The sequence below is a fragment of the Silurus aristotelis genome, assembly GCF_946808225.1.
Source record: "Silurus aristotelis genome assembly, chromosome: 13".
NCBI lineage: Eukaryota > Metazoa > Chordata > Actinopteri > Siluriformes > Siluridae > Silurus > Silurus aristotelis.
In genome coordinates this window covers 26982470-26999063 of record NC_139586.1, presented here as the reverse complement: position 1 = coordinate 26999063, position 16594 = coordinate 26982470, and the positions used below count along the sequence as shown (strand labels likewise).

At 39.8% G+C, this 16594-nt stretch overlaps 1 protein-coding gene across 1 annotated transcript; it reads right to left on the bottom strand.

Moving 5' to 3' along the window:
• Positions 1-3432: 3432 nt before the first annotated feature.
• On the bottom strand, positions 3433-16234 carry LOC310735962 (vacuolar protein sorting-associated protein 4B-like). The gene is made up of 11 exons (XM_083559287.1): positions 15988-16234; positions 14184-14295; positions 12770-12914; positions 12619-12677; positions 12372-12491; positions 10635-10791; positions 10332-10480; positions 10156-10237; positions 7975-8194; positions 5174-5311; positions 3433-4000 (listed from the first exon to the last, which is right to left on the bottom strand). Exons 1-11 carry the CDS (start codon positions 16006-16008, stop codon positions 3899-3901), a joined length of 1305 nt encoding a protein of 434 aa, XP_083415413.1. The 5' UTR covers positions 16009-16234; the 3' UTR covers positions 3433-3898.
• Between the last annotated feature and the right edge of the window lie 360 nt (positions 16235-16594).

Here is a 16594-nt window from a genome sequence, read left to right as displayed (position 1 = left end):
GCAGAGATTCATTCAGCTACAAGTCAGATACTGATGTAGGTGAGGTGAGGAGGCCTGGGGTGCAGTCAGTGTTGAGGTCAGAGCTCTATACCAGTAGACCATCCACTTAAACCTATGTAAAGCATGTCTTCATAGAGTTGGCTTTGTGCACAGGGGCATCGTCATGTTGGAACAGGTTTGGGTCTCCTAGTTCAAAGAAATATTTAATGATAATGCATCCATAGACATTTTAAACAATTGTGTGCCTCCAAGTTTGAGGTAATAATTTGGGGTTGAACCACATATGGCTGGAAAAGTCAGGAGTTATTTGTTCATATAGTGTATATGACCAGCACATTTGTCTGGACGAATACACTGCACTGTGAGGGGAAAAAAAGCTGTTGATGACTGGTGAGGTCCATGTCCTGCTCAGACAGAGGGATGCTAACGGACCGGTCATCAAGAGAGCGAAACACCAGTATATATATATATATATATATATATATATATATATATATATATATATATATATATATATATATATATATATATATATACATATATACATATATATATTCCATGTTGTACATATACTTACATTTTATTTGCACATGTTAGTTTGCACAATTGCTACTATTTGCACTTCTGATAGATGCTAAACTGCATTTTGTTGCCATCTGTCTGTTTGTCTGTCCACGCCCCCACCCCTGAGCAGCAGGTGCTCTGCCTGGCTACAGCTAACGTGAGGAGGACACTATTTGGAGTCAGCCCATGGAAAGCTGCAGGCCTGGATAACATACCAGGGATAACATACTAGAAGTGCTTTGAGCTTCTAGTCAAGAGGCACATTCACTCGGCTCTGCCCACCTCACTGGACCCACTCCAATTTGCATACCGTTCCAACTGCTCCATAGATGACGCTATCTCCTACACCCTGCACTCTCCCATCTGGACACAAAGGATAGATATGTCAGAATGCTGTTTGTTAACTTTAGTTTAGAATTTAATACTATCATCTTCTGGCAACTGGTGAGGAAAAACTCTCTACTGGGTCTCCATACGGGATTCTAGAATTCCTGATGAGAGACCAGTCTACCAGCACTTCGGCAGCAGAACATCAGGCACCATCACACAGAACACAGGTGCCCAATGCTGTGTGCTCAGCCCACTGCGTTTCACACTGCTCACCCATGACTGCATCGGAATCCATCATTATCAAGTTTGCTGATGACAAAGTGGTGGCAACAACAACCTGTCTCTTCATGTAGAAAAAGCAAAGAAGATTGTTGAAGGCTTCCCTTAATCATAATCAGTGGCACAGTAGTGGAGAGTCAGTAGTACTACATTTCTTAGCGTGCACATCTCTGATGACCTTACCTGGACTACCAACACCAATTCCATTGTGAAGACAACACTTTTACTTTCTGCAGAGCCTGAAGAGAGCCAGCCTCCCACCAGTAATCTTTACCACCTTCTACAGAGGAACTGTGGTGAGCATCCTGTAAAGCATCACTGTGTGGTTTTAAACTGCAAAGCCTTAGAACACAAGACTCTACAGTGCATAGTGAGGACCGCTGAGAGGTTCATAGGGGTCTTCGTCCTCTCTATCCAGGACATCTTCCATACACGCAGAGTACGTAAAGCCTCTACCTCTTGTGAAGGACCCATCTCACCCCTACCCCCGTCTCTTCAAGCCCCAGCCATCAGGCAGCAGGTTCAAAGTTCTGAAACTGCTTCTACCCAAGCTGTCAGAGCCCAAACACCCTGGTGCCACCCGTGACCTTGCTTTCATCTCCCTAAGTGTTCACTGTGCACATTAATGGTCACTCAATAGACATTAACACACTCAGCCACTTTACTGTGCACTAAAAATGCACATTAGACATTGTAGCACATCTGCAAACATCTGCACTCAGGGACTTTAACTGATTATTACAGATGAATTAGAACACTGACGGCACCCCAGGGCTCCTCACCTCACCTCCATCAGCACCTGACTTTACTAACACCCTTGTGGCTGATGAACACAAATGTCCACAAGCACACTCATAAAATGTGGTGGAACATCGTCCCAGAAGAGTGAAGGGAATTATAAGAGTGAATTGGGACTGAATGTGGAATGCGGTGCTCAAAAAGCACATACCATACTTATGAACAGGTGTCCTTAAACTTTTGGCAATATCTTCTTTTTCTTTCGGCTGCTCCCATTAGGGGGTGCCACAGCGGATCATCAGTCTCCATACCACCCTGTCTTCTACATCTGCCTCTTTCAAACCAAAGTACCCGCATGTCTTCCCTTATCACATCAATAAACCTCCTCCTTGGTCTTCCTCTTTTCTTCCTTCCTGGTGGCTCCATCCTCAGCATTCTCCTACCGATATACCCCATGTCCCTCCTCTGCACATGTCCAAACCATAAAATTTTGGCAATATAGTGTACATATATACAGAATGCAATGATTGATTATATACCCAATCTTTTTGTCTAAATCTTGACTTTACTACTACAATAATGTCAAGATTCGGACCAGAAAGCTTGATCTGTTGCATTGTGTAGCACAGGGGTCACCTACCTTTTTGACACCGAGAGCTACTTCTTGGGTACCGATTAATGTGAAGAGCTACCAGTTTGATACACACTTCTGAAATAACAAATTTGCTCAATTTACTTTAATATGTTATTATTAATAATTAATTATATTCATCTATATCTTGTCATCTATATTTTAATATTGTAATTTTTAAATTCACAGCAATGCAAGTGTGATTTTGTCAGGGAACCACCAGCCACACCTCCCTCCAAGACTCTAAGTGTCACTTAGCCTCTCCCTGCTCTAATCACCTACACCTGTTCCCCATTACCTTTCCCCTTTAGAAGGTCCCGATTCCACCTTACTCGTTGCCATGAGAGATCTACCAGACTGCCTACCACTAGTATTCAACATACTTCCATGCTCCTGGCTTTACTTCGGAGGTAGCGCTCAAGATAGGTTTGCCTTTAACGGTTCACATTGGCGATCATCCCTAGACTACCTGCATTATGGGTTCTACCCGTTTTCCGGTTCTCCTCAAGCCTCTGCCTTGTATATGTTTAGACTAAATAAAGACAAGGTTTTTAACCATACTCCGGTTTCTGACTTGTCCGTGACAGATTTAAAAAAGAATAGCAACATAAAAAAATTTATTCAGCTCTCTGGTAAGTGGTGCTATGGTAAGCTATTTTTAGAATAGGCCCATGGGCGACTCATTTGGTCTATGTTGGTGACCCCTGGTGTAGCGTTCATGGGAGTCATGTGGGGAAAAAAAAAAAAAAAAACGAATGCTACCGACAAGAAGACATAAGCGGTGAAGCTACTCATTCTGTTTATCATAAATTGTCTTATTGCATTGTCATATTTGAATTATTGGAACATGTAGTCAAAGTGGTTGTATGTAGAAGTGTTGGAGAATCTGCTTATTGAAAATGTAACATTTGATTTTATTTCGTAGAAATTAACTGAATGACTCAAAAGAAGATTCATTTTGATTAACAACATTTAAAGAACCAAGTCACTAGAATAATCTTTCCATCACTAATGTCCTGTACTGTACACATACAACATCTGGGGAGTGGAGTTTTAGTAGTTAAGGCATTGGTCTTTGGATCGTGAGGTCATGAGTTCAAATCCCAGTGAATCGTTCTGGATGAGGGTGTCTGCCGTAAATGTAAATATGCAGCTAGAGAAGAAAAATGACAGCAAGTGCCCACATACAGCTTATTATTCCCACCATTATAACATCCACATACAATAAATAAGTGATCTCGTTTCCCTGTTTACAGCGTATCGAGTAGGCAGATAGGTTCGCCATGCTTCATGCAAACTGAGTAGAAAAATAAAAGCGAATATAAAAAAGCATAAAACAAAAGGTTCTTGGTGTAGTTAGCCTTCTTGGCCAAAATCCTCAGTAAACTTCACCAGCTTCTTCAGGTCTTCTTCATTCACAGTAGGCTTGTTTTTTTCCAGCGACCTCAGCATGTCATCCTGGAGAACAGGGACACACAACAAATAAACGACTGAGAGAATGAGTACTGCCATTTAATAGCTATTGCTGTGTTTTTTCTGAATTATTTAGTTCCAAAATGTTTGGGACACTGTGTAAAATGTTTAGTCTGAAGGATGTGGTATCCATGGTTTCCCCCAAAAAATTTAAATTGTCATTTGTCTGAGCAGTTTTCCACTTTGCCTCAGTACATTTGAAACGAGCTTCAGCCCAGCGAGGATGGTGGCGTTTCTGGATCATGTTCACGTGCGCCTTATTCTTCGCACGATACAAACCTGCGTTTGTGGATGACATTGCAAACTGTGTTCACAGACAATGATTTCTAGAGGTGTTAATGAGCCCATGCAATGATTTTTTTAATGAGGGCCCAAAGATGATCATCCAATTAATTAATTAATCCAATTAACATCCAATATTGATTTTGGTGATTGTCCCTTGTGCTCAGAAATTTCTCCAAATTCTTTGAAACTTTTGATGATATTATGTGCTGTAAATGTTGAGATATTCAACTGTTTTGCAATTGTACATTATTCTGAAATTGTTCTTACTGACCTGTTTGATTAGTTGTTGCTTTTACTGTTACATTTTTACTCTTAATACTTTTGTTGCCTCGTCCCAACTTTTTTTTGAAACGTGTTGCATTTGGTAAATTATTATTTTTTTAATGTTCTACTGTAAATAAAATATGGGTTTACCAGATTTTGAAATCAAAAAATGTTTTTTATTTAAATTTTACACAGTTTTTCAGTTTTTTTTTTTTTTTAATTGGGGTTGGTTCTAATTATTAATTAATTACTTTCACACTAGTGTGTAGTTTGGATTGTGCTTTGCCTGCTATGTGGTGCAAATGCTTCTAATACAATGTACAAACGTGGTAACTTATGCCCACTATATGGACAAACAACCGTAGACACCTGAGCATAAGATTATTACATGCTTTTTGAAAGTCCCATTAAACATTGAGTCCCTATTTGCTTTTATAATAACCTCCACTCTTTTGGGAAGATATTCCAGTGGATTCTCCACAGAATCCACTGGAATATCTTCCCAAAAGAGTGGAGGTCATGAGTTCTTTCACACTCACTTGTAGCTGAATGAGTGTGTGTGTGTAATAATCCCCCCAAATATCACGATATTTCGCATTTTGTGCTCACCATGCTGACGATGGGCTCCAGCAGTTTATCAGATTCCACATCTACCCAAGTCATCTGTATCGCGTTTGGGTCAGATGGAGAGCAAGGGGTCAACAGGTCATCCACTATTACATCGTTGTTCTGAGGTTTTCCGCGGACCTACACATAAAAACAAGAAAAGCATCACAGTAATACAGAAATCCGCACACACTCTCCCGAGGCTTTGGAGAGGAAGCATTGTTTAACCTCCACGCCCTCAGGGAAGGCCCCAGGGCCAAACGGATTAAACTGTGAGTTTGGTAATACCTTTAAAGACATTCTTCTAGATCCTTTGTTGGCTATGTTTAACCATTCTTTTGATATCAGTATTCTGCCTTAATCGCTTAGAGAAGCAAATATTTCCTTCATTCTTAAAAAAGGGAAATATCCTGAATACTGCGCCCCCTATAGGCGAATAGCCCTATTAAACTCTGACCAAAAGTCGTTTTCTAAAACATTGGCCATGCGTTTAGAAAAGGTGCTCCCTTGCATTGTTGGAGACAATGTAAAAGGTTTTGTAAAAGTCCAGAACTCCTCTGATAATTTGAGAAGACGACTTAATATTAATCAGCTTTCTTGGAACGCTAATGAAACCTGCACTCATGCTTTCTCTGGATGCCGAGAAGGCATTGTAATCGGGTGGAGCGGTCGTATCTATTCTATACATTCGAAAAATTTGACCTATGCAATAACTTTGTCAATTGGGTAAGAGTACATTTATAATACTTCAACACGCAGTGGCTCGCACTAATGGTATGAGATCTAGCAACTTTTCTCTTCACCGTGGGAAAAGGCAAGGTGACCCTCTCAGCCCACTGCTTTTCGATATCGCAATTGAACCATTAGCTCAGGCATTAAGAATTCTCTAATATCTGGTGTTTCTGTTGGTAAAAAAAGAAACATAAAACGACTCTCCATGCAGACGATGTGCTTATTTTTCTGTCTAAACCACAGTCTTCTATTCCTTACCTGACTAATGCCATTTCGTTATTCGGTTCTTTCTAGGGTTACAAAATAAATTTAGCAAAGTCTGAGGCTATGCCGCTGGGATATCCAGCATCTATGCTAGCTCTGACAAAACCCTTTTTTAAATTCAATGGTCTCCCTCTGGTTTTGTCTATTTGGGGATACGCATAACTCCTGAATATAATCAAATGTTTAGTGCTAACTTCCCTCCTCTTCTGGATACCATCAAAGCAGACCTAGGACGCTGGTTTCCTGGTTGGGGAGGATCGCCCTTATTAAAATGAACATTACACCCAGGCTACTTTATCCTTTACAAATGATCCCTATTCTGCTATCTAAGAAGGTTATCAAAGTGCTTGAAGGCTGGTCGAGTTCCTTCATTTGGAGTAAAAGGAAACCCTGTTTAAAAATGCCAAAACTGCAGCTGACCGGTTCTGATGAGGGCTTGGATTTTCCAAACATTAGACTGTATCAATTGGCTGTTCATCTTCGGGTGATGGCAGATTGGTTTAGATCAACTGAAAAATTCCCAGTCCCTTCTGCACTAACCCTATTACAATAAATACAATCAGAGCATGGCGATCCATCCGAACCTTCATCTCACATCTCCTCTTACACTCGTTCGAGGTAATCCAGACTTTCTGACGGGATTCAGAAATGGTGGTTTTAAAGCATGGTATACACAGGGGTTAGCTAGGCCAGGAGGTCTATTTAATAGGCAGACCTTTCAGATGGTACAGAAACACTAGATAGCCTACTAAAAGGTGAATTTTTTAGATATCTCCAACATTTTATTGCTACTTATACAATATTATTAACTAAATGCCACCTCTGATGTAGAAAGAGCATCTTCATCTCCATAAGAATCCAAGACGTGCTAATCGCTAATTTCTAACAGCTCTCTTACATCCCATGCTACTAAGCAAGCTTGGGAAAAAGACCTTCAATTCACTAGTGTGTGGCAGGAATGATTCTACATCATACACACATAACACATGGTCTTAAAAATAAAATAGATCCCCATGTATCCCCCAAACTGTTGCAAATACAAATCTGAGAATGGTTCCACTGTTTTTGGTCATGTGTCAAATTACAGAGTTATTGGTCTGGTATTGTGGATAATCTGTGTGTTATATTTGATGTTCCAATTGAATTAGATGTGCCTTCTTCTTGGCCTCCCAGATACTCCTATTTCCAATATCAGGCATGGAAGGCTTTCAATTTACCGACCTTTGCAGCTAGGAAAAATGTCTTCTTGATCTGGATTAAGGACACGGCTCCAACAAAAAAAGGTTTTGCCACAATATTATTATGGATGTCATTCCTAATTAATATTTTTTTTTTTACATGTCACACTGTTCTACTAAAACCTTCTTCAAGATTTGGGACCCTTACAGGGGTTTCCCAACCCAGTGTAAGAATACTATTTTTGTTTCCGTGCTGAGCTAAAGGGTTTTTTTTGTTTCGTATAATTAGTTCAAAGAAATGTATGTACAAAAATAATATTATATAAAAAAATAAAAATAAAAAAAAGGAAATCTGCACACACAGTATGTCATATGTCTTCTCAGATCACCTCAAACTAAACTCGGATCGTGCCCCAAATTCAGGAACTGTGTCTGTAGGAGGAAAACATCAGCAAAAAGTTCCTCACCGACTCAAATACCTGGTGAAATTGAAATTTCTGGGGAAACTGAACAATGGGAATTATCACCAATAATTTATACAATAATCCAAATTCGAATCATTGTTGTATTTGGTGAAAGGAAAAAAATCAGACTAATGCTTTAAAACTTCATAAACTTCTCCTCGCTCACCTTTTTAAAGTGAGTGGCTGACTGCACTTTGCGGATGGGCTGCATGAGGGCGTCCCTGACGATGATGCTGATGTCCGCGCCTGAATAGTGGTCTGTCTTTTGCCCCAGCGCAATGAAGTCGTCTTCAGAGAGGCTGTTCGGAGTCGTACCGAGGTTTAGCTTGAACATGAACGATCGTGCATGCTGCTCAGGAAGGGGGATGTAAATACGCTTCTCAAACCTGAGCCAGAAGAAACACAGCAGAGAAGCACAAAGACTGAGATTAGTGTCTGTCTGTCTGTCCATTCATCCCTTTCTCAGAGTTTCTTCCTCACCAATGTCACCTCCCACACACCCGAATTAGTCCCGTCCCTTTAGGAAAGAACTCCTAATTATGTGAAAAAAGACACTAATCACAGAATCAACCTCCACCTTCCATTTAAACCTCTCCACCATCATGGGTAAGACCAAAGAGCTGCCAAAGGATGTCAGAGACAAGATTGTAGACCTGCACAAGGCTAGAATGGGCTACAAGACCATCAGATTGTTGCTTTGGCTGTAGATTTTGGTCACTGTCATGCTGGAAGACCCCTGTCCACCACCCATCTTTAGTGTTCTGGCTGAGGCCAAAAGGTTCTCATCCAAGACTCTACAGCATGGGCCCTGTTCATGTGGTGAAATCTTCCTGTACTCTCAGCAGAGAAACAGCCCTAAAGCAGAATGTTTCCTCCTTCATGTTTGGTCATATTCAGCAATTCTCTGCCTCCAAACACCGCAAGTCGAGGCGATGGCAAAGAGCTAAATTTTGGTCTCATCTGACCACATCACATTCACCCATGTCTTCTCGGAATCATTTAAGTGTTCATTGGCAAACTTCAGATGGGTCTGTTCATGTGCATTCTTGAGCAGATGGATTTTGGTGTGTTACCAATGGTTTTCTTGGTGACTGTGGTCCCAGCTCCCTTGAGATAATTACCAAGCTCCTTCCGTGTAATTCTGGGCTGATCCCTCAACTTTCTCATCCTTAACCCATTAGATGAGATTTTGCATGGCGCTTCAGAGCGAGGGCGATTGACTTATCTTGTATTTCTTCCATTTTCGAATTATCGCACCAACAATGGTCATCCTCACCAAGCTTGTTGCTGATGGTCTTGTAGCCCATTCCAGCCTTGTGCAGGTCTACAATCTTGTTCGTACCTGACATCTTTTGGCAGCTCTTTAGTCTTACCCATGATTATGGAGAGGTTTGAATGGAAGAGGTTGATGCTGTGATTGGTGTCTTTTATACATATAATGAGTTGATATTAGGATTTCTTTCCTTAAGGTACAGGAATAGCTTGTGTGAGTCAGAATTCTTGCTGGTTGGTACGGGATCACTCAGGTACTTATTTCACTCGATCAAATACAAATTCATTTATATGTAATATAATAGTATTTTCTGGATTATTTTTCTTTCTGTCTCTTTGTTAAAATAAAACTACTATAAAAAATTTGAGACTGTTTATTTCTTTGTAATGGGGCCCCTGGTGGTCTAGTGGTTAAGATACAGCGCTCTCACCGCTGCGACCCGGGTTCGATCCCCGGTCAGGGAACCATCCCCAGCCACTCTCAGTGCCGGTCCCAAGCCCGGATAAATTGGGGAGGGTTGCGTTAGGAAGGGCATCCAGCGTAAAACATGTGCCAAATCAAACGTGCGGAGGATCTGCTGTGGCGACCCCTAACGGGAGAAGCCGAAAGAAAGTTTATTTCTTTGTAATGGGGGTCGCCAACTGTCGTCATGGCACACTCATTAGGGATGAACTTATAGGCACTAAAGTATAAATTTTACATTTATATTTCTAACCTGTTATATTTCTGTAAAGCTGCTTTGGGGCATTCAAACATTGAATTGGATTGAATCGAATCAAATAAAATTGAATCGAATCGAATTTAATCGAATCAAATCGAATTGAACCTCTGTTCCTTAGGGATCTAAATCTTTATCAAGATTTCCTTCAAGTTGTCTACACTTACTTGTTCTGGTTAACTAGCAGTTTTTATTATTTTAGAACTTAGATAAAAAAAAAACAACAACATTTAATTAGACCAACTTCCTGATAATCCTGTAATTTTGGAAATGGAAAAATCAAAGCCAAAATTAATGAAAGTCATTTTATAAATGAATAAATATCATTTCAATGTCAATAAATATTTATTTCTTGCCTTCTTCTGATGGCAGAATCTAAAGTCCAAGGTATATTTGTTGCTCCAAGCACCAGAATTCCTTCGTTATCGTTTCCAACACCTATAGATACAAAAAAAAAGAAAAGAAAAGAAGTACAGAATGATATATGCTCATGAATGTAAAACACCAGTCCTGTTTCCACCCCTTGACTAACCCTGCATCTGAACCAGGAACTCTGTCTTTATTCTGCGAGCTGCTTCGCTCTCGTTATCACTCCTGGAGCCACACAGAGAGTCGATCTCGTCGATGAAGATGATGGAGGGTTTGTGTTGCCGAGCCAAACTGAACAGGTTCTTTACCAATCTGCAGAAGGAACATGCAGGGATTATTAAGTGTAGAGATTATTAGCCTCATCCCTTAAGGTTCATACATAATAAAAAGACATTGAATTTATGATTAGGTTGCAGAGTCTGTATCATGATCATGCTTCTCAAACAAGTTCAAGACCAGGACTTACTTCTCACTCTCCCCAAGCCATTTGGACACAAGATCAGAGGAGGAGATGGAGAAGAAGGTTGAATTGTTGGCTTCGGTGGCCACTGCTTTAGCCAGGTATGATTTTCCTGTACCTGGTGGACCAAACAGCAAGATCCCTCTCCATGGAGTTCTCTTTCCTGGGAGTGAGAGATTGCACAGTTGGTAAAAATTAAACAGAAGATCAAACAATGACTTCAATGATTCTGTATATTCCTCCTGATTACTGACAAATGCCTCAAAGTCCAAGCTTTGTATTTGGTTCATATGAAGATCCACCTCAATGCTGTATTGCAGAAACTGTGCATTTCTCTTCGTGTGCTTTGTTGACTTTTGCTGAATTTACATTCTCGTCATTCTAATAGACTTTATTACAGAGGGTTCTCTAGACACTATTTGACACAGTGCAAGTGAGCAATTATATAGTAGTGGCATAGAAATGCTTTTTCTGGCAACTCTTCCCCGCTGGAAAGTCAGAAACAGCTACCAATGGTGTTCCAAATTAGCATGTATTTGACTAGAAATTGCTTAAAGAGGATTTTTTTAGTATCCTGTGGAATTTTCTTAGCTGAAATCTTTCATGATACGGTGCCATGACTTTACAGAACCACCGGTTCCACTCCTTTATTTTGAGTATTGCTTATCTACGATGGCATTTTAGTGCCATATAAAACAAAACAACAAAAACTCTACGATCATGAGAATAAAGTCTTAGCAATACAAAAATAAAGTTGCAATATTTCGAGAATTGTGAAAAAACTTTTGCGGTTTTGCATAAAATACATATGGAGGATTTGGTTAAGCAATAAGGGAAAAAGTCTTTTGCCACATCGGCATGGAGTAAGGATTATAAACAAACACTGCGGTGGTTATGTAGGAAGCTTAATTTATTCAGGAGAAAATATTTAGACAGACATTGATAAAACTGCCACTTTTGTATAGTCTGAAATGGCTGTGGTCGACTCTAAGGATATCGATGGTTGCATCAGCGTGTTATTCGAAGAGGAGATGATGTTTCTTAAGAGACTATGAGGATGGTCTTCAAAGAAACCACCCCAGTACCTCACTCGGGGTCTCAGCGAATTGTGGAGTATAGGATTCATATGACAAGCTTGTAATTTTGACTTTATTCTCAAAATATTTCGACTTCATACTCGAAAGTTAGACTTTTTTTCTTTAAAATATTATGACTATTCTCGTATTGCTCTGACTTTTTTTTTAACAAAAATGGAACATGGCACTAAAACAGTCATACTTATAAACATATTTTAATCTGTAGATGTCTTTTTTTTATCACTCGACATTTTCAACACTCTGATCACAATCAAACATAACCGTTACATATTCATGAGCGAGTAATAAAAAGCCATGTTGATAAGGTGACACTCTTGTCACTCTTGACTTGTGTTCAACCTGCATAAGTTCTAACACACCACCCCACAGCTGCTCCCTCTACTGGCTTTTAGCATTCAAAACAGTGATGCTTGCCTACAAAGCCATAAAATGAACCTGTACATCAAAACTCGCATCTCTCCTCATACTGCACCACTCTTTCTCAGATCTTCTAGAACTGCTTATTTTGTACAGATAAATGAAGACCTTCCTCTTCCAGAAAAACTTGAACTCGCATTTAAGAACTGATGGTATCTCAAGTCTGTAACCTAGTAAACCAGTGTCGAATCAGAATCTTACTATTTTTTTTTTTTGTTTTCTTATTTACCTGTGAAAAGGTGTGGAAATTTAATAGGTAGAATGACGGCCTCTTTCAGCGCCTCTTTGGCTCCTTCTAATCCAGCAACATCATTCCATTTAATGTTAGGCTTCTCCATGATGATGGCACCTGCAAAAGGTAACAGTTCCTAATATCTTTACACGCAGCAGTTTTTTTATTAATAGAATAATATTTTATAACAATGTAAAAAACAATTAAAAAAATGTTGCGTTCGTTGAAACTAGATGTCACACACCTTGAAGCTGATTCTGCAATTTCTTCTTCTCTGAATTATCACCATCATCGCTGTCATTCCTGTGAGAAATTGCATTCATGGTTAATGAAGAGCACGACTGATCCTATTGGTAGTACATTCACATCAGCTGCTTTGTGTGGCGAGAACTCACCCTTTGTCGTTGGACACTTTGACAGGCTTGGCAGGTGGTTGCGTTTCAGCCTTTTTCAGATATTCCTTGAGCTGCTCAGCTCTATCCAGATAATCTTTACACTTTGTCCTGATGCTTTGCTTGGCCTTTTCGCCCTGAGCCTCGTCTGGAAGACAGCAGCAGAGTCGCATTTTATTTAGAATGTAACATTCCACAGATGACAGATAGATGACTCCATTCAGGTCGAGTTATCAGTAATCTAGCACCTGATTCACACTCATCTGTTTCCTGCTTGTTTAGCTTGGTTCACGTTTGTGTAAAGATCGGATCCCTGAGTCACGAAGAATACACAAATCAGCTCATAACCGTTGACAATTTACTCGAAAACGCCGACATAATCGATTATGGTATGAGGCAATGTTTTAAACAGAGATCAGTTGCTTTGGAGCGTTTCTCACATCGGAAATGGAAAAAACTGCTTGTTCAACCTCCACATCACGTCACTTGTGCGCATTGTAAACACTATTTCTCATTGCTTGAACGAACCGTGAATGCTTTGGTACGTCCGTTTAATTGATGGTGTACAATTGTTTGCCGTTTTCCAACATTATTTGCTACATTGCTAAATTGTGCAGATGAACGGCACTAACGAAGGAGAGCGAACGGCTTCGAACCAACCAATGATCAAATCGTTTTCTAAAGCAGGTCCAAAGTGAATCTTGTGAACCTTCATGTGAACCTTCAATTTTCTAAAAAAAACACAGGAAAAAAAGAACGAACACTAGTACAGTAAAAGTGTGAATCCTGTCTGGTCTCTTGCAATCAATATTCCCACATACAGTAATGTGCTCATTTGTGCTGTAGATCCCAGACAGAAGAAATGTATCCTTTTCAATCGTTGTGATCCAAACCGTATTTTACATCAGGAAATAACATTTTTATCATCTTGCTTGTGAACAATGACAAAAAAGGACTCGTCATTATTTTGAGAGATGAACTAAGGATTTGAGAGAAGTACAGGCTTTTGTAAGTAATCCATTGTGTTTTGCTTTTTTTTTAGTAATTCACTTACTGGTTTGCAAATATTCAGAAAAAAGCAAATGAGGAAAACTAAACTTGTGTAAAATCTGTAAGATCTGACAAACAAACATGTTTTACACTTATCTGGTGCTCAACAAACCAAAAACTCCTGTCATTAAATTAATTTTATGATGGTTATAAAAGTCTAGATGGAACCAAAATGTGAGACTCGTGAGGTTCGGTAACCAGAGCCCAGATAAATCAGGACAATAATCGCATAGGAAGTATTCCAACCTGGAGAAATTCACATGACGCTGATTTATATTACAAAATGAAAGCGACCCGAGATTAGACGTGAAGGTAAATACGGTCGAGATGCTTTTAATCCACAGGATTTATACAAAGTTTCACTTACATTTCACCACATGCAGAAAGTACTGAATGGATTGCTCGTAAAGGCGCAAAGCTTCCTTGTAGTTTTTGGCTTTGTCCTCCTCTGAAGCCTTGGTGGCCAAGTCAATGGCTTTCTATCACACAAAAAAAGGAGAAGAACTTCAGTGTTTTTTTTTTTTTTTTTTTTTTTAGAAAGTTCACTCTTGGGTTTGACAGTCATTGGAGAAAAATGTCGAGTAAAAAAAAAAAACACAAGTCTCCTGCCACCACCATGAAGCGCTAAACACACATTTATACTAATGTGACTTTGTGAGAACTCAGTGGTTAAGATCGTCATCTTAACCATTTATTATGGTTCTGATCAGAACATTTTTTGTTTGTGAGCGCATTTAGGAATGATCATTGTCCTACAGACTTAAAATGTGAATTTATATGTTAGTGCCTATAAGTTTCCCCCTGATAAGAGTGAGCCAGTGGCAAGTGTGGCAAGAAAAAACTCCCTGAGATGGAATGAGGAAGAAACCTGTAGAGAAGCCAGACTCGTCACCCGAATACCCACTGATTAGAGTTTTATCATTTTTGAGGTGCACAGTGATCCTAAGCCATTGGAGCAGACTGTTTATACAGTCAAATCCCAGTATTGCTAAGCTGCCACTGCTGGGCCCCTGAGCAAGGCCCTTAACTCTAAACTGCTGAGTTGTAAAATAATGAGTTAAATGTAAGCAACATCGTATATCTGCAATAAATGGACATTCGGTGCAACCCAGATGAGGCTGGGTTTCCCTCTTGAGTCTGGTTCCTCTCAAGGTTTCTTCCTTATGCCATCTCGGGGAGTTTTTCCTTCACCACGGTCGCCACCGCCTCGCTCATCAGGGACAAACTTACACTTATAAAGAACATATTCATTTTTTTATCACCACATTATCTGTGTAAAGCTGCTTTGTGTTTTAACAATGTTCATTGTTAAAAGCGCTATACAATTGAATTTACACTGGATGAGGCTTCTGCCAAAATGTCATAAATGCAATCAATCAGTGTCTTGCTTATAACAATGGGTAATTGGACTGACTTGAAAAATGTGGGTATAAATGTATTCAGTGTCGTCTCACTTCACATCAAGTCACACCGGCCCCCTGGTGCCACCCTCTGCACCATACCCCACCCCCAGGCCACATCACAGACCTGCCTATGACCGCTAAGCAAATCGATTATGATCAATGCATAACTTTACAAGCCTGAAAAGAAACATTATTTAGAAACATATTTGGATTCAAAGAAATCCTCCTGTATCGTGTTGAACCCTGACACCCCTAAGCTCATAGTCTGGCTCCAGGGTCATGGTGGAATTATGATAAACCACAAGATCTTTACATTACATTTATGACATTTGGCAGATGCTCTCATACAATCATGTCATCTATACAAGTGAGCTTTCAGGGATCCGAGCCTTGTAGAAGGCCCAGTAAAGGCATCTCGGTGGTGCTGGGATTTGAACTCATAACCTTCTGATCAGAAATTAAACATTTTCACTACAGAATCACAAATTGTAAGCCCGTTTTTTGTAGTGAAAAAAGAACAAGAAACTGTAAGAGAACTGGTTAGACAGGTTTGGATACATGGCACATACCAGAACACAATAATAATACAGAGTCAGGCTGAAGTTCATGTGAAATGTTTCTCATGAAATATATAAAAGTTATTATATAATCGATTATAGACTCAAATATGAACAATGTGACCCTATATATATATAATGATCTGTTCCATGTCTTTTACTCTCATTTCACCCCATGTATCCTTCCGCCTTCCCCGGACAGGTGACTTACCTGTAAATTATTATTTGCCATCCCAGTCGTGATGTTACAGCCAAACTTTTCTTTCTTAAAATAATAAAAAAAAACGATTAGAAGATTTTATAAATTGTCCTGCTGCTTACACCATTGTTCCACAAACACTAAATACACTGGCGAAAACATTTCATTATATTTTCAGCGTCTTTTTACTCTCAACTTATTTTCCCTGATCTGTTCGGCGTCTCCACTTCCGCATTGATGAGGGCCGGGTGGTGCTTTATGACGTCACATACTCCGAGCCAATCGGAGTGAAAGCACCTTACCTGACTGCTTCTTCAAAAAGTAATCACCTGTAATTCACACAGAATGCGTTAGGGGCTTATAAATACTGGACATTAATTTTCCTGTAAAATAAAATAAAATAAAATAAATAAATAAATAACCCAGCCATTATGGATGCACAAGCCAGTGCACTCGTAGTGCCGGTCCCGACCCCGGGTAAATGGGGAGGGTTGCGTTAGGAAGGGCATCCAGCGTAAAACATGTGCCAAATCAAATATGCGGATCACAAATAAGAATTTCATACCGGATCGGTTGAGGCCCGGGTTAACAACGACCGCCACAGGTATCGTTAGCTGAC